The sequence below is a fragment of the Python bivittatus genome, unplaced genomic scaffold (assembly GCF_059951505.1).
Source record: "Python bivittatus isolate LINGU-HERP-01145 unplaced genomic scaffold, Pbiv_v1 ctg000180_np1212, whole genome shotgun sequence".
Classification (NCBI taxonomy): Eukaryota; Metazoa; Chordata; class Lepidosauria; order Squamata; family Pythonidae; genus Python; species Python bivittatus.
In genome coordinates, this window is record NW_028277047.1 from 447,227 (window position 1) to 471,959 (window position 24,733).

Sequence of the window (24,733 nt, forward strand, 5' to 3'; positions counted from 1 at the left end):
TACCTGCACTGTAACTGGCGCAGCACGTGCCACAAACTCCAGGACTGGGAAGGGGTCCCATGACAACTCGCAACTGAGAGCGAGGAGAGCCGGCCTTTCCTGGGGTCTGTTGCCTCAGTGGGAGCCTGGCAGCCCCTTGCTGCTTCACCCAGCACAGCAGACAGGGCCGGGGGTCTTCTCAGCCCCAGACTTGCCCCCCATCAGACCAAACCCTTCAGCAAGAGGGGAAATCGGCATGGAGACAAGTAAAAAAAAAACCAACCACAGGGAAACAACCGTCTATCATATTTACAAAAACTCAATGCACATACATACATATTTATATCCAACGAAAAGGTCTGGAAGCAGCCGGGGCCTCCCCGGTGAGATTTTCCTCACCGTGGAGAGGAAACGTAAAGGAAAACCAAAAAAAGTGCAATTATACAGAATATATTCCAGCTGTCATGTACAGTGGAAAAGCAAGTCTGCAGGGTGTGTGTATATCTACACATCTCTCACGTTCACACAAGCGTGCACGCACGCCATGGATTCCTCTCGGGGGAAAATGGAGAGCCGAACCCTAAAGTGGGCCAGCAGAGAGACCCACACAGGCTCCTTATGTTTCAGGGGAAAGAGCTGAGAGAGTCGGCTCGCTCTCACTCTAGCAAAAGCTCCAGTTGGGGAAACCTCCAGATGTTTTCATAAAAGAGTTCACGTGAAGCCAACGCAGGGGCTTTCAAACACGGCGGGATTCCAGTTTTCTCTGCTTCCTTCTTGGTTTCACCATTTCTCGTACTGGCAGCTGCTGGTCCCATCCGTGGCCGCCTCCCACCTTTAGCAAACCCGGGGACGGGTGGGAGGGCAAGGAGCCGTCACCTGGAGGCGCGTTTTCCTTCCTTCCTTCCTTCCTTCCTTCCTTCCTTCCTTCCTTCCTTCCTTCCTTCCTTCCTTCCTTCCTTCCTTCCTTCCTTCCTTCCTTCGCAGAGGCCCTCCTTGCCCTACAGGGTCACTTCCTGGGAGCTATCTTCAGGGGGGGCGAGAGAAAGCCCATTCAGGTCTGCAAAGACAATGGCTTCGGTCACCCCGGGCAGACAACGGGCAAGGATGGAGCACCGGGACCCTCAGGCCCTCGTACCAGGCTCGGCGGCCACCGGGTACTGTGGGGAGGTGGGCAGGGAGTGGTGGCTGCCTCTGGACCCCCGGTGGCTGCTGGGCGACATCTGGCTCGCCTCTGGCGACATGCTTCCCTGCCCGGGCATGGCTTCGGTGGCAGAGTCCCCCCTCGGTGACTGCTGCAGGAGCAGCAGCCGCTGGTAGGCCCCTTCCATGTCCTGCAAGAAGAGGAGAGAACTGCAAGGGTGGAGTAAGGGGCAGCTAGGACCTCTCCCTGCCTCCCATCTCCACTCTGGGCATTCAACGTGCCCATCCGCTGTCTCATTCACGCATCCCGCCTCACCTTGAGTTTGGTCAGCTTCAGCATGAGTTGGTCTATTGTCTGGAAGATCACATCCAAATCTTGAATGCCTTGGCTAGATCGAGGGAGCTCTGCCGCGCTTGGCAGCCTGCTAAGCCACCCTGCCGGGGTCTCCCTGGTGCTGCTCTCCTGGCAGCCGGGCAAAGGCATGGCGGGAGGTGAGGATGGTGCCCGTCTCAAAGGATCAGCTGGCTCCCCGATGCTCTCGGCATCAGCGTGGGGCTTGTCAGAGTTGGCCGGCAGGCTTAAGTAGAAATAGTTTCCTGGGAGGAGGAAAACAGATTTGCAGGAAAGGTGGCTCAGAGGTCCAGGACCTGTTCTTGGGACGGGGCTCCCAGCCGTGAAACACCCCAGCTCATTTTCAGTCCGTGGCGCAAAGCTTCTTGTGGCAGAAACAGCCGCCTGAAACCGCCCCTGCTGTGCCAAACCCGCCTATAAGAAGTGATGCAAGACTCCGGGCCATTCTAAAACTCCCTAACCATCGGTAGCAAAGCCACCACCCCACCCAATGGAAAGTATAAAACTTCACGGCTGAAAAACATATATTAAGACGTGCACTGGGGGTGGGCTACTTGATGAAAGCGCTTTTTCCCTTCCGGAGAGCGTTCCTGTTTAAAAACTCCCATCATTCTAAAGTTTCCCCTTCGTCAGCACCACTAAAGCCACACTGAACTGTTTTAATGGCATTTTAACAGCTTTATTTTAATTACGTTGATCATTGGTTTTGTGCTTTTATTGGTGTGCACTGCCCAGAGTCCCCAGTATGAGATGGGTGGCTCTATCAATTTAACAAATGCATAAATAAAATACCCCACCGACGCTGATGGGAAACAGACGCTCGAGGGCGGTCCAACAGCCCCGGCCCCTGCGCGGACGACTTGTCTCCCCTCCCGCAAAGGCAGGACCGTGCGCAGGACCCTCCCCAACGGCAGCAGGACCTGCCCGTCCTCCCTCGCCCACAGCCTCGGGAACCAGAGGTGACTTTTGCTTCCACCCCAAGGGCGCAGAAGCCCTCGGCCTAATCTGGTAAGAAGAGGGGGTCTAGTTTTTGTCTTTACCATCTGCATTATCGGGGCCTCCAGCGTCAATTCCCGCCCGGCTGTCTTTCTCCAACAAGAGCAGAGCACCTTTATTTCCCTCCACCTCAGCTGTGCAAGAGACACCAGGAAAGAGAAAGTGTGTGTTGCGGGGGGGGTTGGGGAAGGAGAGGAGAAACAACAGTGGTCACAACTCAGAATCACAAGAGGCTTTCAGTCCCTGTCACCCACAGAGAAGCAGCGAGGCGCGAGGAAAGGAAGCCAAAGACAAGCAAGGTGAGGAAAGGCTGCGATCCCAAAGCCACAGGAATTGGGAACCGGTGGAGGGGACCCACCGACTCCAGCTGAGCCCTTTTCATGCATTCTTTGGCCCCTGAAGGGGGGGAGGTCTCAGTGGGGGTCTGAAGATCAGCGGTAACTAGCTGCAGATCAAGCCAAGGTACTAAGCTCTGTTGGAGCCTCTCCCCGCAAGCCGCCCAGGGTGATGGGACCCCAGTGCCCTGTCGCCAGTGCCCAACACTCATCTCAGGACTCCCCCCCCCCCCCCAGTTGAGTCTGTTCTTGAGTCAGTCCTCTCTCTCTCCTCCCGCTGCGGTTACCTTTCCGCACCACCATATAGCCGCTTGGAGCTTCAGCCTCCTGGACCGCAGGGGGGCCCACCGCATCCTGGCACTCGCTGGGCCCAGGGTCACTAGTGGGGCCCAAGGACTGGGGCCGGATCCCGCCGCCCTGCAAGTCCGGCGGCAGGGGGCCGGGGGCAGCAGAGGCGTCATGGCCCTCCAGGGGCTCCGGCGGCTCCTCTCGGCTGGCAGGTGCCGAGCCCCAGTGCTGGGTGGGGCCGGCCCCCGAAGGGGTGGGGGTCAGGTCGTCTTCCAGTTCAGAGTCCTGGCAGGGCAGGAAGCTGCGCAGGAGGAGGCGCCGCAGGGTTTCCACTGCGAGGGGGGGAAAGGGAGAGGGCCAAGTGGTTTCCTGTCCAAATCAACCCTTGACGCACCCCCCACCCCTCAAGCGCAGGCAAGGAGGCCCATGGGGCGCAGCCTGGCCTGGTCCCATAATGTACCCTGACAGAATTAGGAGGGGGACCAAAAGGGCTTACCGTCCCCCAGGGCGGATTCAGCCATGCTGTCCACGCGGGGAGGCCCTTGAGGGGGCCTGCCAGAGGGGGCTTCCTCCAGAGGATGCAACGGAAGTGCTGTAGGTGGGTCCCCTTCCTCCTCCTCCTCCTCCTCCTCCTCCTCCTCCTCCTCCTCCTCGTCCTCTTGGTGCCCAACCTCCGGCTGCTCAGTCACAAAGGCTTCAGTCGGGGTCTCATCTGTGGGGGGGGAAGGGAGCCTGAGAAGAAGCATGGCGCAAGGGGGGCTGAGAGCAAGATCCGCCCCTCCCACCATGCAAAGGGGAAGAACTTGCCAGATGGGAGCTGGCAGGGAGCAGGCTGCCTTGTGCCACCCCCACAGCCCACCCCCACCCGCCAGGCCCCCTACCTGACGCCCCTCCCTCCTCCTCGGCTCCACGGCTGGACGGCCTGTTCCCTCGGCTCAGCCCGGCGGCCATCTCGGCGTCCTGGAACACGAGGCTGGGGAGAAACGACAGAACGTCCCACCGCAGGGAAGGGAGCCCAAGCGGAGAGGGCGCGCAAGGCCTGGCCCTCCCCCTGCCACCCCACCCCCGGCAGGACTCTGGCCCACCTGGATGGGGCCGGCCGGTGGGGACGCAGCTCCTGGGCGTGGCACTGGGGGGGCAGTGTGGCCTTCCGCATGGCACTCTTCACCGCCTCTTCCAAGAGGTCCATCCACCTGCCAGGGAGAGCGTGGGAGATGCTCTCAGAACCCCCCAGAGACCTTCTTGAGTGGGGCAAGTCAAACCGGGGGGAGGAACAACTCTGGGAAAGCCACCTGGTGGGGGAGCTTCAGTCCTGCCTGAGCCAGCCAGAGTTTAGTACAACAGAGGAACCCAGGACGTGTTCTGGCCCGGCCTGACCCAAACAGATTCAACCTCCCCCTCTCCCCACAGGAACAGCCCCGCCTGCCATCGGCCCTCCCTGGGGGGCAGCCCCAGCTGCTTCCCCTCCCCCAGTAAACCGCCTTCTGCTCTCCTCTCCTCTCCTTTCCCCAGGCCGGCGCTACGAGCCGTACGTGTTCTTCTCCAAAGACGTTGACGCGACCAGCTCGTAGATCTGGGGGCCCAGTTCCGACGTGCAGATGATGAACAGGGCGCGCTTATCTGCGGAGGGAAGCAAAGGCAGACACGGGCCACGCTCAGGACCGGTCAAGACGGCCTCGATGCTCGGGCCGAGCCGACTGAACCTGCCTTCCCGCCCCACCCTCTTCCCAGCTGCAGGAGACCCCAAACCTCAGCACAGCCCCCCCAAGCCTGGTGGGCGGGCGGGCGGGCAACGGAAGCTGCGGCCGCACAACACGCCCGGGGCTTTGAGCTTACCGGTTGCCACGGAGCGGATGAGGACGGAGTTGAGCTTCAGGATAGGGCTGAAGGTCTGCTTGGTGTCCGAGGAGCCCAGCGCCATCTTGCTGTGGCACTTCAGGACCAGCTTCTCATCCTGCCGCTGGAGCAGCACCAGCATGTCCTCCAGCAGCAGCACGTGCAGATCTGAAAGCCAGAGAGCGCGAGCTCTGAGCACGCCCCCGCTCTTCTCGTGCCCCCCCAGCGCCACGGATGATTTGTGGCCCTCGATGCCTCCTTTCCCAAAGCGGGCCGCATCCTGCTCCTTCCGTGGAAAAGTGGCGCGGGGACGCCAAAAGCATACCGGACCTTCCCCACCCCTTTGCTTCCGCTTCTACAGACCCACAGTCTTGTCCTTGCTGATGCGCCAGGCCAGAAGTCCTTCGTGGATCATCCGGCGGTTTCGAAGGTCAAGGTTCTGGGCAGGACAGGCAGGAAATGAATCAGTTGCGGGTGGGGCCGCGCAGGGTATGCCCGCCAGGCCCCAGGCTTACTTTGAATTCGGTCGCGATGGGGTTGCTGGTCCGCTCCAGTGAGGTCGCATCCAGGCGCTTCTGGTAGGCCTCCAGGCGGTGCTGGTTTTCAGCCTGCTTGACCGCCTCGTTCACATACCTGAGGACCTCGCGGCAGTGGTCTCGGGCCCGGCAGAGCTTCCGGTGCTCCAGGGTCTGCCCTGCGGGGGGGCGGGGCACAGGGAAGGGGAGCCGGTCAGCAGAGGGGCTGAGCGAGGCAGAAGGCGGCCGTCTCGAGGAGGACCAGCCACCCACCAGAAGTGTGCTTGATGACGCTGTCCAGGAGCAGCGGGTACTTGGTCAGGCGCTGCATCTCGGAGATGATGAGGTCCTTCAGCTGCAGACGCCGGCACTGGGGGTTGCTCTCGGCCTCCTGGGAGGAGCAGAAAGCGGGCTGGGTGGATCGGCACCCCCTGCAGGCCTCTTCCGCTCCCCCCGTTCATCCGCAAACACCCACGGCATTCCGCACGTGCTCTACCTGCTAGATCTCTCTGTGTGTTGTGTGTGTTTTCCAGGGGTTGCCCTTATCGATCTCTCCCTTGGGTGCAGGAAAAGCCCCCCAAGGACTCCTCACTGCTCCCGAGGGTGCGTACAGCCCACCTGCATGAACAGCTGGAAGCGCGTCTCCTTCCGCTTCTTGGTTTTGATCAGCTCCAGCGCCATGGACTGGTAGGCGCAGAACTCGGCCGCCACTTGCTGGAATTCTTCACGCGCAGCCCCATCGAACTAGCGGGGAGGAGGAGGAGGAGGAGGAGGAGGAGATGATGACGGGGGCGGGGGGTCTCAGGTCCAACTCGGGGCAAGGTCTGCTCCAGCGTGGCCCCGAGACACAGCCCCATTCCAGTGGCTCACCCGTGAAAGCATGAGGTCTCCGATCTCCTTCACCACGGGTCCCTCCTCCCGCAGTTTCTTCATCGATTCCGACAGGGCGTCTGGGGAAGGGAAGGTGGGGCAGACTAAAAGGAGCGAAACCTCCAGAGGAAACACGCACACACCCCCGTCTCCCCAACAGCACCCCAACCAGGTCCTGGGCGGTGCCCAGACGCTGCTGGCTTTCTACTGAATAAACCGTGGGAGGTGGGTTCCAGCCGATTGGGAGCCCAGCCCATCATCTCACCCCCACCCTCCCAGTCTCAGCTGCAGCGCCAGAAGAGGGTCAAGGCAGTGCCTGTGCCCTTCTTGGACGGCAGAGGGCGGGCTTCTCAGTTCTGCAAATCCAGGGAAGACTCGTTTCAAGCCTTTCCTGTTAGCTCCTGTCTTTCTGCTCTGCTCCTCTTTTCAGACGGCGTCTCTCATTTCTAAGAAAAGCTTTCCCTTAAAGCTGAACCCAGCGGGACCCCCGGAGACCAAGGGGCCTGGGGCAGCCTTACTGTGAATCTCGATCAGCTCTGGAAGGTTGGGGAACAGCAGAGCCAGCTCCTCCCGGGAAAGCAGGTTCTCCCTCTTCAGGCGCTGGTAGAAGAGAATGTCCAGCACGCGCAGGATCCGCAGGTGGGAAGCCTCGGTCACAAACAGCTCTGGGGGGAGGAATGTCAGCAGGAGGGCCAAGTCAGATCCCAGCTGGGCACCACGGGCCATGGGAGGAGAGCCAAGCTTGCAGACCCCCTACCCTTCCAAGTCCTAAAGGGCTCTCCTCAGCCAGCATGGACAGGATCTGGGCCTGGAGGACTTTTCCAAGACTTCTCTTCCTCCACCAAACCGTGCAACCAGGGTTTCTCTGCCAACACGTGTCCTCTCCCCCCAGGGACCTCGCCGGCCCAGCCCCCTCATTCCTCCTTCCTCACCATTGATGACCTCCTGGCGGTCAATCTCCCGCTGAGACAGGTGGGCTGCGACCTCTCGGCCGACCGTGTGCTGCCAGTTTTGGGAGTCCGGCTCCACCTCCAGGTCCGAGAGCTGGCCGAGCTCGTCCTCCAGCAGGTGGGGAAGGAAGGTCTCCGCACTGAAGCCCAGGTTGGGCGACTCAATGCTCCTGCGGAGGCAAGAGGGCGAGAAGGGATCAGGCTGGGCCCCCTGGGGACAGGGAAGGCACCCCAGATCACCTTAGCAACAGTTTTACAGCCCCTCTACCTGGGAGAACAGGGAGGGGGAAGAAAACCAAACAAAGACTCATCCAGATTTAAAAATGACGATTTAAAAAATATGGGGCTTGTCTGGGGGTTTGCAGTCACCAACAGCTGCCAAACGTAAAACTGACCCACTGACTCCTGGATGGGAAAATCTCTCCTGCCCCTTGCTCCTCTTCCCTCTCTAACTGCTACGCACTCACCTGCGCCCCATTTTGGGGGTGTAGGGTGGCGTGGGGTTTTCCAGAGACCTGGAGACGGGAAGACATTACAGGATCAGCCCACAGCCCCTCTGAGCCGCCGCAGGATTTTGATCCAGCGGCATCCTTCTGGGGAAATGCCAACCCTGCACTTCATCAACCCCCTCTCTTATGCCTGGCAGAACCCCAAGTCCAGGAAGGCACAAATTCCCTTCTCCAGCAGCCTCCAGGTTCTGTTCCTCGTTTTACCCTCAGCAAGTAGCAAAATCTGGCTGGCCTCCTCCGAGCTCGGATGCCCAAGAGATGCCACGGCCACTCCCCACAGCCACCCAGGCTCCAGCAGGGTGCAAGGAGGCTCCGCTTTACCGTGTGGAGAGGCTGGACGCTGAGGACGATGCCGACTGGTGAAGCCGGGCAGCTTCAGCGGCAGCATCCATGTCGACGTCACTCCGGGAACGGGGCACGTTCTCTGCCCTGCGCAGCCTCTTCAGCTCCTCCCGCCCCTTCAGGCTCTCCGACCGGCCCAGCCTGATCTCGGCCCTGGAACTAGAGGGAGGGGTGAGAATTTGGGAGCTCCCCAGGACCAGCCCCTCCATGCCACCGTTTCCCAAAGGGCTCTGGCATCAGCGGGCGGGCACAGCAGCCGGGAGACTGAGAGCTGATGGCCAGTTGTTCACTGGGGAAACAGAGGAGGGTCACCCAGACCTGCCGAGAGATCTCCCCGGGGGAGGAAGGATCTCCACCAGAGCCAGCTGAGCCCCTCACCTGTCCGAATCCAGAAGGTCTTCAGGGAAGCTGCCCGTGGAGAGCCGCTGCAGGCTGGCCTCTGGCCCGTCGCAGTTCTGGCTGTTCTCAAAGTGCTGAATGATGGTCCTCACGTTGCCGGGCTTGACTGATCAAAGAGGGGAAGCCATTAGAGCGCGGGGGATCCACGATTGAGCCCAGCACTCCAGCAGTGCGGGGGACCGAGCAAAAGACCCAGGACCCCCACCGGCCCTCTCGCTCGTGGGCGCCAGCCTGGGACCGGGAGGAGCCCGAGAAGCCGCCGCAGATCCGCACGAAAGCCCAGGACCGCTTCGACTGCACTGCAAAGGGTCTCTGGCTGCCGTGCCCTGCGGGCAGGGAACAAAAATGGAGGAACAGGCATTTCTCGGAGCAGGCAGAGCCATCTCTGTTTTACCCAGGGCCTTGGGGACATCTCAGGGCAGCGCTCAAGGAGCCGGAGGACTGCAGCCTCCTCCTGGCCGCAGTCCCAGCTGTCCGAGGGGCCCCAGCCGCCCACGCTGGGGCCTGACGGGGGCAGCGAGGCAGCCAGTGGCCTCCCTGGGCTCACGCTCACAAGGTTCCGCAGCCGGGGCAGTGCCAGGCGAGAAGGTTACAGAAACGGCAGGAAGCCAAGCCCGGTTCCTGCACAGAGGGAGGCCCCTGTTGCAAAGTGCCCCACCCTGGCAGAATCTGGGTCCTGGAAGTTGCTGCCACTGCCTTTGGGAAGGAATCACGCCCTCCCCAGTTGTGAAAGCAGCAGAGCGGGGGGAGCGGGACAAGCCGGGTGGGGGGGGGAAGGAAGGGAGACTGTGTTTGTGTTTACCTTCCACAGGGGACAAAGGGACATGAAATGCTGAAAAGAAAAACAGAAATGGGATGTCAAAATCAAGCGGGAGCAGTGCCGATGAAAGGCCAAATGAAAAAGAGGGGGGAGACGGCGGGACCCGCCCGGCCAGCCTGCGGGACGGAGGGGGCTGGGAAGTCGGGGTGGGTGTCACTTGCCGCAGAAAGCCCCAAACCTGCCCGCTCCCTCCCTCCCTCCCCCCCCAGCGGACTCACTGCTCTGAGAAGCGCTTTTGGGCTTTGCGATGTACTTGAGGATGGGGTTTCGCTTCTTGTCCTCAGCTGCAGCCTCCTTCTCCTTCTTCCCGCCGCTGCCCTGCAGCCCCAAAGAGAGGGAGACGGGTCAGGACACCCCGAGCCAGGGGGCTACAGGGTCCCCCGCTTTCCGGCTTCTGCGCCCACCTTCTTGGTCTTGGGGAAGAAAGGCAGCCACTTGTCCTTCTCCTGGGACTTCTCTGGGCGAGCTTCCCGAGGGCAGATCCCCACGTGGGTCATATAGGTCTTCAGGGCAAAACTCATGGGGGGGCTGCCGCAAGAGAGGGAGACAGTCTGGCTGGAGCATCTCTTAGCGTCACCCTGAAACCGACCCCTTCTCCCAGCTCCGCCTCTCCGGAGGAGGGGCGCCTCTTCCCATTGGGACCGCCTATCCCATTCCGGGGGCTGAAACCGGGGCCCCGGACACACAGAACAGACCCATCTACTCCAAACCCCAGGCGGCTTGCTAAGTGTGGAGGAGCAAGAACCACAGAGGGCACTTTGGGAGAACTTTGTTCTAAAGGAAGGGCCTGCCAGAGGCCACGTTTCCTCACAGAGAAGAGGCGGAGAATACACTCAGAAGCTGCAAAGTGTTCGGGGGGCAAAGTCAGCCCACCGCTCTCTTCTGCCACCCCCCAACCCAGTTCTTCAACCAGTGGGTTCCCCTAGTCTTGTGCCTCCCGCGGGAGCAACATCTGTGCCCTTGCAGAGCTGTCCTTGGTCCTGAAGAGGCCTGGCCTAAGTTTGTGCCTATCCAGACACTTAATGAAGTGGTCCCAAGGAATGCCAAATGCATTCTGGGAGGGAGCCTAGGATATTCACCAAGGAATAGTAGGGATGTGCTCTGTTTTTGAAGGGGTCCTGAATAGTTCCTGCAAGTTAACAAATTAGTAATTTACCAGGAATAACCTTAATAAACTTTTCAGCAACCGATTACTTACATTAATATTGTTAAGGTAGTTTCCTGAAATTTCCACGATATGTAGGACTGAACACTCAGAAAGAAAATATACATTTAAAAAGAAAGTAAACCGGGCCAGCAAAAACCAGGACCACAACAAGATGTCCCAAGGTGCTGAGTTCACAGTAGCCACTCACCTCCGATCTTCATATTTGGATCTATAGTGGGGAAAAAAAATACCAAGTCAGACCGCTCCTAAGCCGGTCTGGGCTTAAAGGCACCCCGTTTTCTCTTCTTGTCCATTTAGCGTAGATCAATGTTTCTCAAATTCTGCAACTCCAAGATGTGTAAACTTTAACTCCCAGAATTCCCCAGCCAGCCACTGATATTTGGACTGACCCCTGGCGAACCCGTCTGGCAGCAGAGAATACCGCTATCAGAGGAAGGCCGAGGCAAACATCCCAGAATCATTCTTCCAGAGACGCCAACCCCAAACTCAGCCCCAACACCCACTTCCCTCCCTTCCCCCCCAGTGGGACTCACAGGATGTCTCCCAGCTGCGCCATCTGCTTCTCGGCCACTTGGCGTTCCTTGTGGGGCTCTCCGTCCAGGTCCAGCAGGTCATTCTCCCCATATAAGCTTCCCAGACCCATAGTACGCTTTGTCCTGCAAGCACAGAGAAGGGAGAGGGGCCACAGGAAGTTCTTCCCCTTTTCTCTGCTTTATGTTCCTTTTCACTCTCCCTTTCATTTCCTGCGAGGAGCCATCTTGCCCCAACAACTTCCTGAAAACTGGGCAGCCCCTCATCACACCTCCTCCTGACCCACCGTACGCATTCAGCAGCCAGTCTATTACAGAGCTCTGAGAGATCCGTCCACCCTGATTTTTCCTTTCAATTTCCTTTTAGAGAATCCCTTGCTCTCTGAAACCAACTGAAAGCCACTAGAGCAAACTTCCGCCTGCAGAGCCATCAAATCCGTGGTCGCTTTTTTCCCAGGTTCAACCTCAACCCTTTTCAGTTGGACCACCGATCATTTCAGCTGCTTTTTAAACTTGCATTAAGAGTCATTTTTTGTTCATCTATTAGCCACCTTGAGCGTCCCGGGGGTGGAAAGATGGGGTATAAAACGAGAGGAGGAGGAGAAACGGTGGTGGTGAAGGACGGGGGAGCTCGGCCACGATTGAAAGGAAGAGAAGAGGAAGGGAAACGAAGATCTTCCATGGATCGACTCTGTGCTGACCTGTAATCTTGGATCTGCTCCTGGATCTCAGGCATGACAGCCTCCTGAACCTCCAGGAAAGCACTTCGGGCGTCCTCTCCATTCCGCAGGCGAGACTCTGAAGGATACAAGGACAGCAGCGGGCAGAAGGTGGGTAGGCTGCTGAGAAGATGCCCGAGGAGGGCACAGAGGTGGCTCCCTTACCAACCCTGCAGGCGGCTGTCCAGGACACGGCACCAACGCCACCGCCTCCCGCCCTGCTCAGCCACCCCTTGGCCCCACTGGAATTCCTAGGGGAGAGAGAGACACCTTAGCTGGCTTGGACTCAACGGCTGACTCACCAATTTCTGCCAACAACTGATCTGAGACCTTGACTCTTAGGGGCTGTGGAAGTGACAAAACAAAAACAGAAAACAAGGTTGACCATTCGCAGGGACCTCTGAATGTTCCAGAGCACTGAGAGTGGGGTCTCCCTTTCCTGGGGCCACTCCACCCACACCCTCTTCTGAGAAAGCTGCAGTTCACTGAGGAACCGCACACGGGCAGATGCAAGCACAGCGGGGATGCAGTGAGAAGCGACTGCACAGACTCACCGCAGCTCTGTCCAAGAAGATGTGCCAAATGTCCTTGCCCAGCCCCCGGGCTTCCTTGAGGCTCATCTGCTGGTACACGTCTGCGCACAAATACAGGAGCTACAAGGAGAGCAAGCAGGAAGCATCACAGCACAACTGCAAGCAGTGAGCAAGAGGGAGCTGACGAGGACGAAGCAGGTGTGGAAGGGAGACGCTGCGTTAAAAGGAAGCGGAGTGAAACTGCACTTCCCCAGCCCTGGGAAAGGGGAGGGACCGCACAGGACCGTACCAGGGGACTTGGATCCGCTTGAGAGAAGATGTAGCGCAGAAAAACTCCTAAGTGAGCTGGCCGTGTCTTCAGCTTCCCCAAGTCTTGGAAGAGGGAGTCATTCTGCGGTGGGGGGAAAGAGATACTTACCCAAGGAACAAGTACAGAGGAGCTACCCACCAACTAGGCCTCCCTGCACCTCAAGGACCCTGACTTCAAGGGAGTGCCCCACTTCCAGAGGCATTTCCCAGCAAGAAAAGCTGTGAACGGTGGTGGATTCCCCCTTGCTGGATGTTTTCAAATGGGGGCTGGATGGTGTCCTGTGGGGAATGGCATGGACAGCCTCTCTGTTCCCATTTATGGAAGACTCTGTAAGCTGTCTGTGTACATATGCACATGTGTTTGTGTATACATGAGAAAGAGAAAGCACACTACCTCATTGTCCAAGTATCCTGGATCGTAATCCTCTTCCGGGCCGATGATGGTAGTTCTGAGCGTGTGATCCGAGCTCTGCAGAAAAAGGGGATTAAAACCTTCCCAGAAAAGAGACAGAGGTGCCGAGAGGGCCGGAGAGGGGCAGCCGACGAAACAGCTGCGCAATTGAACATTTCCATGTTCCTACTTAAAATGAAGTGAACAAGCAAACAGAGATAGCAAGCAGAAGGCACATGGCCTGAGGCGGCTCAGGGTCAAACAGCAAGAACAGCGACCGCGTGGTCTGGTCTCCTGAGGGTGCCCTTGGGGGGGATTCCTGAGGATGGGCCCCGCCTGCCCTCACCTGCTCTGCAGAGGGAGAGAAGGGGGTGTCCGAGCCTTGCCGTCGGTGGTGTGCAAAGAGCCGGGAGGCGGCCACAGGCGAGGTGTGCGGACTGTCTAGGCCAGGATCGGAAAGGACAGAGTTCCGGTTGAGGGAGACCTGCGCCAAAAGAAATGGCATTCTCGGGTCAGCGAAACACGGGCACCTTCCCTGGCAAGGTGGGAAGGACCCGCCTCTCCACACTCACTTCACTCACGGAAGGGAAGCGCTCCGTGCCCGAGTCCAAGCCGCTGTCGCCATCCTGGGAGTCGACCGAGAGGCACCCTGGGAGGGACACATTGACGAGTTACAGCCCAGAAAAAGCTTTCTAACACCCGGGCACACTTAGCCTCAAGAAGGGAAGGTGAAGGGGAGACAGGAAAGCCATCTTTAGAAACCGGGAGGGCTGCCCCAGGGAAGGGGGGGGCAAGAACCCACAGGCGGGAGCTTTAAGACCTCCGAGGACCCTTCCCACCCTCCAAGTCTATACCTCTGAAAAGGAACAGCAGCAAAACTCACCATCCGTCACCCGGGAGCTGAAGGAACCGGAATCGCTGGGGAGGCGGGTGGAGTCCTGAGAGGCAGAGGGAGAGTGGGTGGGCGGGAGGAAGCTGGAAGCCCCGTTGGTGCTTCCACAGCAGGGAGAAGTCAGCCTCTTCCGCGTGACGTGCAAGTCCCGAGGACCACCTCCTCTTTCTCTGCCACCCAGCTGGCAGGCATTCAGGCGGGGCCTCCTCAAACCCAGCCCAGGAAAGAGCCTTCCGTTCACCAGCCGCTCTGCCCCCTCTGACTCACCACCAGTTCTCCCATCTCCTGCCGAATCTTGAGCTGCAACTGGCTGACTCTCCGCCGAGCCCCTTCGATCTGCTCCTCGAGCAAAGAAGCAGGATTCTGGCTGTAGACCTCATAGCATCGCTGCTCCAGAAGGAAAAGCCGGGAGGGTCCATAATCAGTGGTTGTGGGCTAGTTTTGGAACAAGACTAACTGGAGACTAGTAGGCTTCAAAGAGCCAGGATCCTTCCAGAACACTCCCTTCGTTAGGAAACTGGAAGCAAATATTTCAGCAGGCTTACGACTCCCAGTTGGTGCTACTCGGTTAGTAAAATCCAAGGATCGAATGGAGTGTGGGGAGGGGAAGGCTGGAGAGGGGACAGGGCAAGAAGGGTCCAGAGTCTGCTCCTGAAGAGGATCCAACCCCGCCTCCTTTCGAACAGCCCAGCAGAGGTGGACCGTTTCCACACGTACCTGCAATTCCGCCTCCTCCTGCTGCAGCATTTTTCTAAGAATCTGCGTGGCGTGTTTCTGGACTTCTGGGTCCTAAAGTGCGTAAGGCCAAGGAGGTGTGAGTCCTGCTCTCCAATTCTGCACCCGCAGCGCCCGTCCAGCCCCCTCTGCAGTACCTGTGGTGGCTTTGGCCCGGCGGTGACACGCAGGGGAGGCGGGGGCAGCGGCGGGGGCGGGGGCAGCGGCGGACACGTGAACGCGACTTGCGGGGTGCCCGTCTGTTGCCGGTCATGCTGCGATCCCAGGAACCCCGTAAAGGAAGGAGGGGAGCCCAACAGAGTGAGAGCAACGTAAGCGCCAGCTTGGAGGCAGAGGGGAGAAAGAGAGAAGCAGATGTGGGGCGGGAACACCTCGAGCCACTTCCAACCCAGAGGAAGGGATGACGCTTCCCGGGGACAATGTGGCTGCAGGGGACCCCCTTGGTCACTGTCCCTAGCAGCCGCCGCACCGGGCTCCCCCAAACCGTTTGAAGGCCGGCCTCCTCGGGCCCTGCATCCCAGTCCCAGCCCAGCCCACTCACATTTGATGAGCTTCACTACTTCAAGGTGGGAGGTGTTGGTGACCACCGTCCCATTCACCTGCCAGACAGAGCGAGAACCAGGTCAGGCCCAGCAGCCGGCCAAGAAGCTGCGGGGGGCCCAGGGCGCAGCCCTCCCGGCGGACTGCAAGTTGGGCCGCGTTTCTCGGGGAAGGGGCAGCAGAAGACGAGGAGTCGGGGCGGCCCTTGGGGACACAGCTCACCTTGACAATCCGATCGCCCTCCTGCACCCCAGCCTTCATCGCAGCTCCACCTGCAGAGCCAAGCACAGAGAGAAAGCCATGCGGGGGCCAGAAGGCGCAAGAGGAAGGAAGAGGCGCCTCTGGAAATGTGGATTCCTGCGGGGGGGAAGCTGGCGGTGGGAGGCAAGAAGGTGGCCTTGCAGGCCCTTTAACCAGGGCACAAATGTTATCTATAACGTGCCAAGTTAGGGTGCAGTCCTTCCAGCAACCCCGTAAGGAGGTCAAAACGAATACCTGCCCCACAACTGCAGGTGGGGAAGGAAAGGGGGCGCAGGCTCCTAGCCCCCTCCGAGTTCAGTTCCGCCCGATCCCCCACTGCCCTCCCCCACCAGCAGCTCGACTCAGTTGGGGCACCGGGCCCAATGAAGCAGGAGCCCCCCCACGCAGATACCCGCAGCCCCTCCTCACCTGGCCGCACAGACTGCACCAGGACGATCCGGTCCCCGCTTACGGTGAAGCCAAAGCCATGCTGGTCTTTCTGGATGATGACGCAGCGCTGGACCAAACCTGCCAAGCAAAACACGGCCTCTTTGGCGCGGACGTCTTTTTCTTCGAAGGGGCTGTCCGCTTATTGGTCGTTTCTTCCGTGAGCGGAAGGTCAGTGGAGCCGATCCAGGTTTGGGTGTCAGCCTCCCCCACCCCAACGCCACTTTGGCCAGACTCACACCCCCATCATGCCCTGCCGGCTCAGCCCCCAGGGCAAATCCTGCTGCGCCCCAAAAGAAGCAAAGGACTCACCTGTGCTTTCGCCGGAGTCGGACGGCTGGCGGTGGTGGCTGGGGGAGCGCCGTTCCAGAGCCGAGTCCCCCAAGGAAGACAAGGAGCCCAACCTTCGCGGAGGGAGAGAAAGAGGGGAAGACAGGCAAGGCTGCGGCCCATCGCCCCTGAATGGGCCATGAGGGTGCCCCCGAGACCCCACTTCCTCCCCACAACGCTGCTCGCAGGCCAGAAGGAAATCGAACAGTGAGTCTGAACATGAGGAATCAAAGCCGCTCCTCCCAGACTGACACCATGCCAGCGGGGATTTTGAGGGGGGTCCTAGGGCTTGAGCCCCGAGCCCCTGAGCTTGGGGCAGAGGTCAAACTGAGCTCTCCTCAGCAAAGGGGGGCCGAGCGACCCCCAGCTCGGTCGTCTCCGAGGTTAGACGCTCTGGGCCTCAAGGAGGCGTCTCCTCTTTGACCAGACCAGCAGACCAGCCGCCCCCTCCCTTGCGTGGCTTCGCTCCCCTCCTACTCCCTCCTGAGATGAGCAGGATCTAACCCGGGCGGGGGCCAAAGGAAACATTAGGAAAATGGTGCAGCATGCCAGCAGAAGCGCCAAGGAGGCACACGCGAGATGCTCGGGGGGGGGGGGGTAAAGCCAGGCCAGACTGCAGAGCACACACTGGGAGAGAAGATGCCCTCGGGGGCGGAAGACAGGCAGGGAGAGGAGCGTCTGATCTTACCAGGCGGCAATGGGGCTGATGGAGGGCACAACACAAGCAGCGGCGCGTGGGGAGACAAACGAGAACGGAGAGTTAATAATGCCTGCCAGCCCTTTTGCCTCGAGCAGAGCCTCTCCGTGGGGCACCAATGCCAGGTCTCCAGGCAAGAGGCCGTGGGGACCCACCTTGCTGTCACCTTTGCCTGTATTCCTTTGTTCACTGAGATGGGCAAGCCCAGCTGACCGTACAGACGGTTTGGAAAAACAGGGAGGCCCTGATTTCAATTTTAAAAAGCCCTGCTCCGCCTCCCGTTAATTGCTTTTTATACAGCTTCATGTTTTTAGGGAGAGCCGCCGAGCATTTTCAAATGGAAAACCCGGGCGCTTAAGAGGCATCTGAGCATTCAGATCTAAGCTTTCTGTCTGAGGCCAGCTGCTCTTTATGCATTTAAATCAACAGTTTCAGACTTCTGACCAGGCTTGGCTTCTACCTGCTGTATTTTTATTAAATGCTATTAAACAGATTAGCGGGAAAAGCCTTCTGAGCTGTCTGCACCTTCTCAAAAGTTCATTCTGCAGCTCTTAGAAGGCCAGTCAGTGCCCATCACTTCCACAGGGCATTAAAAAGGGGCACTGGTTTCATCTACTTTCCAGCCGGGCTTGTAATAACTCCAGATTGATTTTTATTTCAGCGACCACGCGTAAGCCCTGTGGAGCCTGTAAATTTAATAAGGAAAGCATACGGTGGGTTTGTCCTTGTGACGGAGTTTCTTCTGTTTTATTTTATTTCAACGTTTAGCCTGGCTGGACTTCTGGCTGGCCGGTTTCTGAAAAGGCAAATCCCATCGGATGGATTTCTCCCGTTCGCCTAAAGGGCCCAATTCTGGTTTCCAGCCTCTCGCTGGGCTGAACGGGAGCCCGGAAAAGGCGAGAGAGATCCGACTTCGCAGGCCGAAGCCGTGGGCCCAGCCCCGCCTGCCCTTCTACAACCCGCTCAAGAGGGACTCGGCTAAGAGGGCCGGGGGCACCCACAGCTCCCAGGGCCCGGGGAGCTGCTTCGCCTGCGGCCTACAGGGAGGCGTCCGAAACAGGGCAACGTTCCCCTCCAGCCCATCGTCCAACTAACGCATCAAGTTTCTACCCAGGTTTCCGAAGCTGCTCTGAACATTTTTATTCCACCCCTTCGTGTCCCACTGAAAGCCAACCAAGCGATGCCAAGTACCGCAAAACAAAAGCATGTGGCTGAAATGAAAACACGAGAAGAACGGAGCGCTAACGCTGCCCGTCCCGGCAGCCAGGCCTGGGCCCCCGGCAGAGACCCATCCGCCCGCTACAAGCACCAGAGCCCTGCGCTGGCCAAGCCGCCGTGGGCGATGCGCATGGCTGTGCCTCCCCTAAGGAGCCCAGAGGAGGAGCTACGCCCGCAGCAGGGCTGGAGGAGAAGCCTCTCCAACTGGCCCCACCCTGGACGCATCGGCCCCAGAAGGACCCAGCAGAACCCATGCTGCTTTTCCTTCCACATCCACCCGCTGTGGATGCTCTCCCCGAAGGAAAAACATCCCTGCGCTCCAGGCTGGGAGGATCCCAGGAGGAAGATCGTCCACTGGGCTCCACCGAATCCCGCTGGGACTCCCCCAGCACCCTTTGTCCTCCCCAGGAAGGCAGGGCCCCCAGACCACCCTGCCTCTTGGTTTATTCCCACTGAATGAAGAGACGCCCACAAGAGCATGGTGGATGACAAAGCACATCAAAAATGAGAATAAAGCAACAACCACCACGTCATACAATATGCTTGGGGGCTCCAGAAAGGCTGGACCCTGCTGTCGGTCTGAGAAAATGACCCACATTGGCCTAGCCGCGGAGTTAAAACCAGGACCGAGGAACGCCGGCAGCAGCTCGGAGGCCAGGAGCGCCCTTGCAGCAGCGCTGGCACCGGAGGTCTCCCCAAAGCCCCATAATATTCCACCCCAGTGGAGACATGGCATCTGTCAGTGGCAGTTTGGTCCTCCACCCCAGTTCTCTCCACGCTGCTTCCAGCGTCAGTTGGGCTCTGGAACTGCATTCAGTTATGCAAATGACGCCGGGGGGCACAGGCATCCGCCTCCGGGTCTGTGCAAGGGGGCTGGCCACGGGGAGCTCCGGAAGGGGAGGCTAACCCCTCGCGGTGTCTGGGGGGACCCAGCGGAGAGAGGAGGATCGCTGCTGTTTGGGAAGCCCCTGCGGCTCAGGAGCCCCGGCGACGAGGTGGGTCTTACCTGGGCAAGCGGGGGTGCCTTTTACTGGCGCGTCTGCCGTAAAGAAGAGAAAGACAGAACTGACACCAAGGAGAAGGCGGCAGCGGCCGAGGCAGCATGGAGGGAGACAGAGAGAAGAGCAGACAGACAGACGTGAAACACACACAGAACGGGGCGGCCCGGCTGAGGGGCTTCTCTTGCCCACACTGCTTCCCTTCAACCAACCGGGTTGCTTTTAATAAAACCCACAGACCCCCCATTTCTCCCCTTTGGTAAATAGGACTGGCTCTTCTCTCGGAATCAGATGCGAGGCCAAAACGCTCCTGAGCTCGTACAGAATGCTGCCTACTCTCGGCCCCTTAAAAGATAAACCCAGAGCACGCAGACCCCGATCTGGCCACCCGCTTGCCCACCCTTGCCCCTCTCCTGCTCAGATAACGGGGCGAAGTCCAAGGCGAACCAAAAATAATCCCTGGCAACTGTGTAGTGAATTAGTTCCAGGGACAAAAAACAGCCCCGCCGTCAGTGCTACCCACTGGACCAGATCTGCAGCAAGCATCAGAGGGAAGTGAGAGGGCAGCGCAGGTGGACCCCAAGAGAACGGCAACCTCGGCCACCCGTGCAGGCCAGGCCTGGGCCCTCAGCCCCGCCACATCTTCCCTGCTTCCATTAACCCACCAAGTCTAAAAAGAGAAAAGCGAGGACCGTTTTGGGGGCTGGAAACAGAAGAAGGAGGCTGGGAGGCGGCTACAAACACCTCCCGCCCATGAGGACTGGAGCATATCTTTTTAAAGACAAAGAGAAGCAGAGCTGGGAAGAGGGGCCACGCTGAATTCCCTGGAAGGTTTTTAAAAAGAGAAGCTTCATCTAGCACGTGCAACAGACATTCAGGGAAGCGTCCAATAATCCAGACCCCATTTCTGGCCTGAAAGGGACAGCAAAGTATCTTCTCGCTCTTAGATAGAAATAACCCCATTTAAATACCCAGGGGTGTTCTAAGCCCTCTGCCCCCAAGGGGAGAAAACCAAGCCCCAAAGGGCATAAAGAGGGGCTGACTTCACCCTCCAAAATGACGCCTTAGCAGCGAAGGGGTATTCGTGCAGATAGGGGAGGGAGGAGTCTCAAAGCAGCCCCCCTCATGCATACGATCCCCTCAAAAAAGGGGCAATTGCAAAGCAACACCGCCTCCCCCACCAACAGACGGGGGGGCCCTGGGGCAGCTCAGCCCCGGAGCTCTGCTGCAGCAAGCAGATTTCTGCGACGGAAAGTCGGCCAGCGACCACAATTACAGGCAGAGGGAGGTAATTACATCTCCCTTCCATCCGATCAGCATCCTTTACCCCCCACTCCCCGTCCCGCTAATGTTGCGCTGGGGGGGTCTTGCATTTTTTAAAAATCAAGCCTCTGTCAAGCCGGAAAGCAGCAGCAATTTTCCAGCCGGGGTCCCCCTCTGCATCTCCTCCAGGAAGGATAAGCACCCGACAGAAAAAGGGGTGCAAAGGAAATATACAGAGGGGGGCAATGCGCCGCTAGAGGAAGCCATGACGGGTGCCCAGGACACCAAAAGGGAGATCCCAAGTTAGGAAAGGAAGCTGATTGCCACACGCCCCGCAGGTTTGCTCGCAGGGGGAAGAGGAGGAAACGGTGAAGTTGGAGGGAGAAGACGAAGCCCCCCACAGTGGCGGCCATGGGAGAGCTGGGGCCCGCCAGCCGTCCGCCACGCCTCAAAAAGCCGAGATTCAGGCAAGGCGGCAGAGGCAGCACTGCCTCTCTGGAGGCAGGGTGGCACCAAGCCCTACAGGCTGCACAATTCGGGCATGGAAGAACGCCAGGACTTTGCTGAGGAGACTCAGGCCCCACGCGTGGCTCGGAGGAGACCTCGAGCAGAGCCCCGGGACCCTCCCGCTTGCAGTGTTGTACAGGGGCTGATCGCCAGGCTGGGGGGCAAGGCAAACAGAAAGAATCCTGCCGTCGTCTTCCAACCTCGAGGTGTGTGTCTTTCGGCGCTATAAATAGATTTGAAGCCACACACAAACCCGTCCACGGGAGGTTCTGGGATCCTAGGAGGATCACCCCTGGTGCCTTGCAGTCTGTCAACACATCCCGGGATCTCTCTCTCTCTCTCTCACACACACACACACAATGATGGCTTGCTTAGGCTTAGCTTGTAGAACAACCCACCATTGGCTGAGCTCACACAACCTGCCAAGCTAAACAAACGCTAACCACAGGATGGCCTCATTCAACGGAGAACCAGTCAGAAACTCGATCCCTGGGACGTGTCCTCGGTGCCTTCCCACCAACAGCTGCCTGGGAATTGTGGGGGCTGAAGTCCGGCACATCTGGAAGGACACTGGCTTGGGTAAGGAAAATACGCGTGGCTAGCGCAGCGCTTGAACTCTTCCTCGGCTCCTCCAGATACGCAAATGTAGAAGGCTCCAAGAAAGATTTTTCATGTTCGCCACGGTTCTTGGCTACTGGGAGGGGGGGGGGGAGATTAAAACCCTCCCCATCCAGACAATGCATCTGATCTCCTGTGGCCAACCTTGGAGCCCCACGTCTGGTGTTCAACTCCCCGCCACGCAAGGACCAGCCCATTAAGTATCCATGGCCAGACCCTGGGCAGACAATTTTCCAATGCTAAACTGACAACTCTGAAGCCTGGGGGCTCCTCTTCCCGCCCAGGCCCCGCTTCTCCCCTGTGCCCAGCGGCCCTTCTGCAGGACGCCCCCAGCGGACGCCAGCCGGTTCTTCAGGTGGGAATTCCCGCAAAGGCACCACACCAAAAGCGGCGCAGGAGCAGCCCAGCCGCAAGTCACTCTCTCCTGTGCGTTACACAACGGCAACGATTTAATTTCCCTTTTTCAATAAATGCGCGTTCACCTTTTGGAAACAGCGGAGGTTCTGCAAAGAAGCTACTTGCTTGCTAGGCATTAAAGCAGAAGTGGGGACTCGTGGGCCCGGCCCTGCTGATGGAGTTGTGACCAAGCCCAGATCCCCATTCTCCGTCCCTGCCTAAAAGAGACGCATGCCGATTCCTGACACGCGCTCCGCAGCATCTTTGACTGCCTGATGAGAAGAGCTGAGCAAAGACCTTCTTGAAAGATGTTTCCAGCTGACCCTTCACCAGAGAAGCCTGTGCTCCAAGACGCAGGAAAATAAAATAACTAAAACTCCAGATCGCCAAGACGGACACGCGCAAGTTTAGAACTTTCCTCTCCTGTGACACAAGAGCACGCAACGTTTAGGTGGCAATCCTCTGCCCGCTTCCCCAAGACAAAGCTGTACGGTAGGAGGGTCTAAGTGCAGTTCAGCTCAGGATCGCAGAATTTTTCCAACTATTTAACTCTGCGTGAACTAAAGAAAAGAAGATTGCCAACTCCAGGGGCAGCACCCTGCTACCTGTGGTCGATTTGGAAAAAGCTAAGCAGAGCCGGAGCTGGAGAGCCCTTGGATGGGAGACCACGAAGAGATCGAAAGCCTAAAGCTCTTCTCCAGGTGCCCAGGCATTAGCAGGTTCAAATCACAGCCAAACTCCCAATTGGCGGCAAGCGGGTTGCCTGGGCTTCGCTGGCTGGCACGTTTGTGGGGATGGCACTTCATGGGGGGAAAAAAGTTATTTCCCATGGGCGTCTCGTCGATAATCACACACGCCACCACACGGACCAGAACAGTGGAGGACTGGTATTGAAATAAACGTTATAAGTCTGTGACCTTACAGGGGTTTCGGCACGCTGCAATGCCCGCCAACAGCAAGCCTGTTTTTTGAACAATTTTAAAATTCACAACAGGTGTAGGTGCAACAGCAGCAGACAGCACACTCGCTCCCTGAGCGAAAACCTTCCCGCTGACTCACCTGCAAGGAACAGACCACGTTGGTTAGACGTGGAATAACGTTCCATCCCCGGACGTGGCCTCCAGCGCAGCGTTTTGCAAAGAGAGCGCCAACGGGCGCGCACCGGCTAGGCTGGTACCGTTCGAAGGCAAAGCCAGGAAGCAACGCGACGGCTACGTGCCACACGGGAACCCCATCCAAAGGGCCGAGTCCCACATCCTGCTACGCCATCCCCCCCTTAACCACGCCGTGCCGAACGAGCCACTACCGCTTAGGTCCACGCGAGATGCTGAGCCACCAACCATGGCCGCTAAACCTCCAGGGCTAAAGTCGCTCCTCCCGCCCGGCCACAGCCAAGCGGGTCACGCCACGGTCCTGGGTTCAAGGTAAGGATCCTGCCCCTCCACTCGCAGGGAACCCCCCACCCCGCCTCTGCTGTCCGTCCTGGGACAATTCTGCGCCCAGCGAGTCTGGGGCACCGTTCCTGGGCCCGGCCGGTGGGTCCTGACCGAGCGCGGCCCAACGCGCCCAGGGCCAGGGCCGGGAGCAGCGGCCGCGCTCCAGACCGGCCCCGGGACCCACCTGGGGCTCCCGGCCTGGCCCACCGGGGGGCCACAGAACCGCGCGGCACAGGGAGGGAAGGGCCCCTCCTGCTCCGCCGCCAAGCGCGCCCAGCCCGGCCCGGGGAGGGCAGCCGGCCGAAGCCCCCGCCCCGCCCGCCCCGCCGCACCCCTGCAGGGCGACGTACCTGTCCAGGGCAGGGGGGCGCATGTTCATGGCTTGCGGTCGGATCCGGCGCCCCGAGGCGAGGTCCCGGCGGCGGCGGCTGCGGCGGCGGCGGCGACGGTCTCCCGCGGGCGGCCCGGCCGCGGAGGGCTACTTGCCCGTGCCGGGCCCCCGGCCGGCCGCCATCCCGCCGTGCCCGGCCTTCCCTGGCGCCCCGGGCAGGGCCCTCGGCCGACGGTTCCTGCGGTCGGAAGGGGAGAGGGGCCGCCTCTCCCCGCGGCGCTCAGACGGGCGAAGGGCGCGGCGCGGGGGCGCCCCTCGGCGGCGGGAAGGGGCGTCCGGCCGCAGTCCGGCGTCGCTCCTCGGGAAGGGCCGGCCGGGCGCCGAGGGGCGCCTCTGCGGGGGGGGCGCGGCCGGGCCGGGGGTCTCGCGCGGGGCCCCCGCCCGGCGCCGCGCCCCTTCCCCGGCAGGACCGGGGGGCGCCCCCCCCGCCGCTCCCCGCCGAGGGCCGGGGAGGGGGCGCCGGCGCCCCCGGCCTCCCCCCGCCCCGCCCTGCCCTGCCCGCGCCCGGGGCGCCCGGCTGCGGCGAGGCGGCGAGGCCTGCTGCGGCGCCCGAGCCCCGCGCTCGCCCGCCCGCCTCCCCGCGCCCGCCTTGCCTGCCGCCGCCGCCGCCGCCGGCCCTGCGGAAGGGCAGCGGGCAACCGGGCGTCTCCTCCCGCCGCTCGGCTCGGCTGCTGCTCCGGCCGCCTTCCTCCTCCTCCTCCTCCTCCTCCTCGCCTCTCCTCCTCCTCCTCCTCCTCCTCCCGCTGATCCCGCCCTCCTTCCTGCGGGAGGCTTCCCTCTGCAGCAGGTGGGAGGGGGCTCCTCCGCCGCCCCCGCCCCACCTCCCCGCGGCTGGTGCAAGCGCGGGGGCGGCCCGCGCCCCCCGCCCCGCCGCCCTCCTTCCCCGCTCCGGAGTCGCCCTCGTCAGCCCCCCCTTCCCTGGCGCCCTCCCGGAGGGGAGGGGAGGGGTGGGCCTTCTCAGCCCCCCTCGAACCCGCGGCCTGGGGGTTTCCTAGTGGTCTCCCGTCCCAATGGGTCACCCGGAGGAACCCCACCCGGCGATGA

At 60.1% G+C, this 24,733-nt stretch overlaps 1 protein-coding gene and 1 long non-coding RNA gene across 12 annotated transcripts; one reads left to right on the forward strand and one right to left on the reverse strand.

The window, feature by feature from the left end:
* Window positions 1-5: 5 nt before the first annotated feature.
* Window positions 6-24,414, reverse strand: ARHGEF11 (Rho guanine nucleotide exchange factor 11). Of its 8 annotated transcripts, XM_088137048.1 has the most exons (44): window positions 24,283-24,414; window positions 23,649-23,867; window positions 19,087-19,119; window positions 16,854-16,868; window positions 16,148-16,239; window positions 15,818-15,916; window positions 15,371-15,420; window positions 15,150-15,207; window positions 14,746-14,930; window positions 14,591-14,662; window positions 14,141-14,260; window positions 13,865-13,919; window positions 13,554-13,630; window positions 13,328-13,465; window positions 12,985-13,059; window positions 12,571-12,672; window positions 12,303-12,401; window positions 12,051-12,093; window positions 11,731-11,827; window positions 11,033-11,155; window positions 10,687-10,707; window positions 9,736-9,859; window positions 9,550-9,649; window positions 9,314-9,343; window positions 8,491-8,617; window positions 8,092-8,271; window positions 7,729-7,776; window positions 7,244-7,431; window positions 6,830-6,976; window positions 6,312-6,391; window positions 6,060-6,185; window positions 5,715-5,832; window positions 5,442-5,620; window positions 5,290-5,365; window positions 4,927-5,094; window positions 4,623-4,710; window positions 4,176-4,283; window positions 3,972-4,063; window positions 3,587-3,802; window positions 3,090-3,422; window positions 2,512-2,601; window positions 1,436-1,716; window positions 1,115-1,310; window positions 10-1,036 (listed from the first exon to the last, which is right to left on the reverse strand). In XM_088137048.1, exons 2-44 carry the CDS (start codon window positions 23,675-23,677, stop codon window positions 978-980), a joined length of 4,737 nt encoding a protein of 1,578 aa, XP_087993174.1. In that variant the 5' UTR covers window positions 23,678-23,867; window positions 24,283-24,414; the 3' UTR covers window positions 10-977. The 8 variants fall into 8 exon arrangements, with proteins under 8 accessions (XP_087993172.1, XP_087993170.1, XP_087993171.1 ...); XM_088137047.1 differs by lacking the exon at window positions 24,283-24,414 and having other exon boundaries at window positions 23,649-24,254; XM_088137044.1 differs by lacking the exons at window positions 23,649-23,867; window positions 24,283-24,414 and having other exon boundaries at window positions 7-1,036; window positions 8,092-8,265; window positions 19,087-23,585.
* LOC148216339 (uncharacterized) lies at window positions 5,278-11,724 on the forward strand. Of its 4 annotated transcripts, XR_015795508.1 has the most exons (6): window positions 5,289-5,415; window positions 5,975-6,128; window positions 6,742-6,950; window positions 7,204-7,379; window positions 11,397-11,486; window positions 11,577-11,724. It is a non-coding gene; the product is annotated as an uncharacterized LOC148216339 (long non-coding RNA). The 4 variants fall into 4 exon arrangements; XR_015795506.1 differs by lacking the exons at window positions 11,397-11,486; window positions 11,577-11,724 and adding an exon at window positions 7,908-8,044 and having other exon boundaries at window positions 5,278-5,415; window positions 6,009-6,128; XR_015795507.1 differs by lacking the exons at window positions 11,397-11,486; window positions 11,577-11,724 and adding an exon at window positions 7,981-8,113.
* Window positions 24,415-24,733: the final 319 nt, after the last annotated feature.

What these genes read in the sequence shown, in the direction of transcription:
- ARHGEF11 (XM_088137043.1), bottom strand. Translation starts at nt 19,325, where the DNA reads ATGGGGGGTCTGTGGGTTTTATTAAAAGCAACCCGGTTGGTTGAAGGG. An exon ending in CCCTTTGTCCCCTGTGGAAG is followed by an intron (nt 8,618 to 9,313) that starts GTAAACACAAAC and finishes CTCTTTGATCAG; the next exon opens with TCAAGCCCGGCAACGTGAGG. An exon ending in GGAGGAGGGAGGGGCGTCAG is followed by an intron (nt 3,803 to 3,971) that starts GTAGGGGGCCTG and finishes CCCCCCCCACAG; the next exon opens with ATGAGACCCCGACTGAAGCC.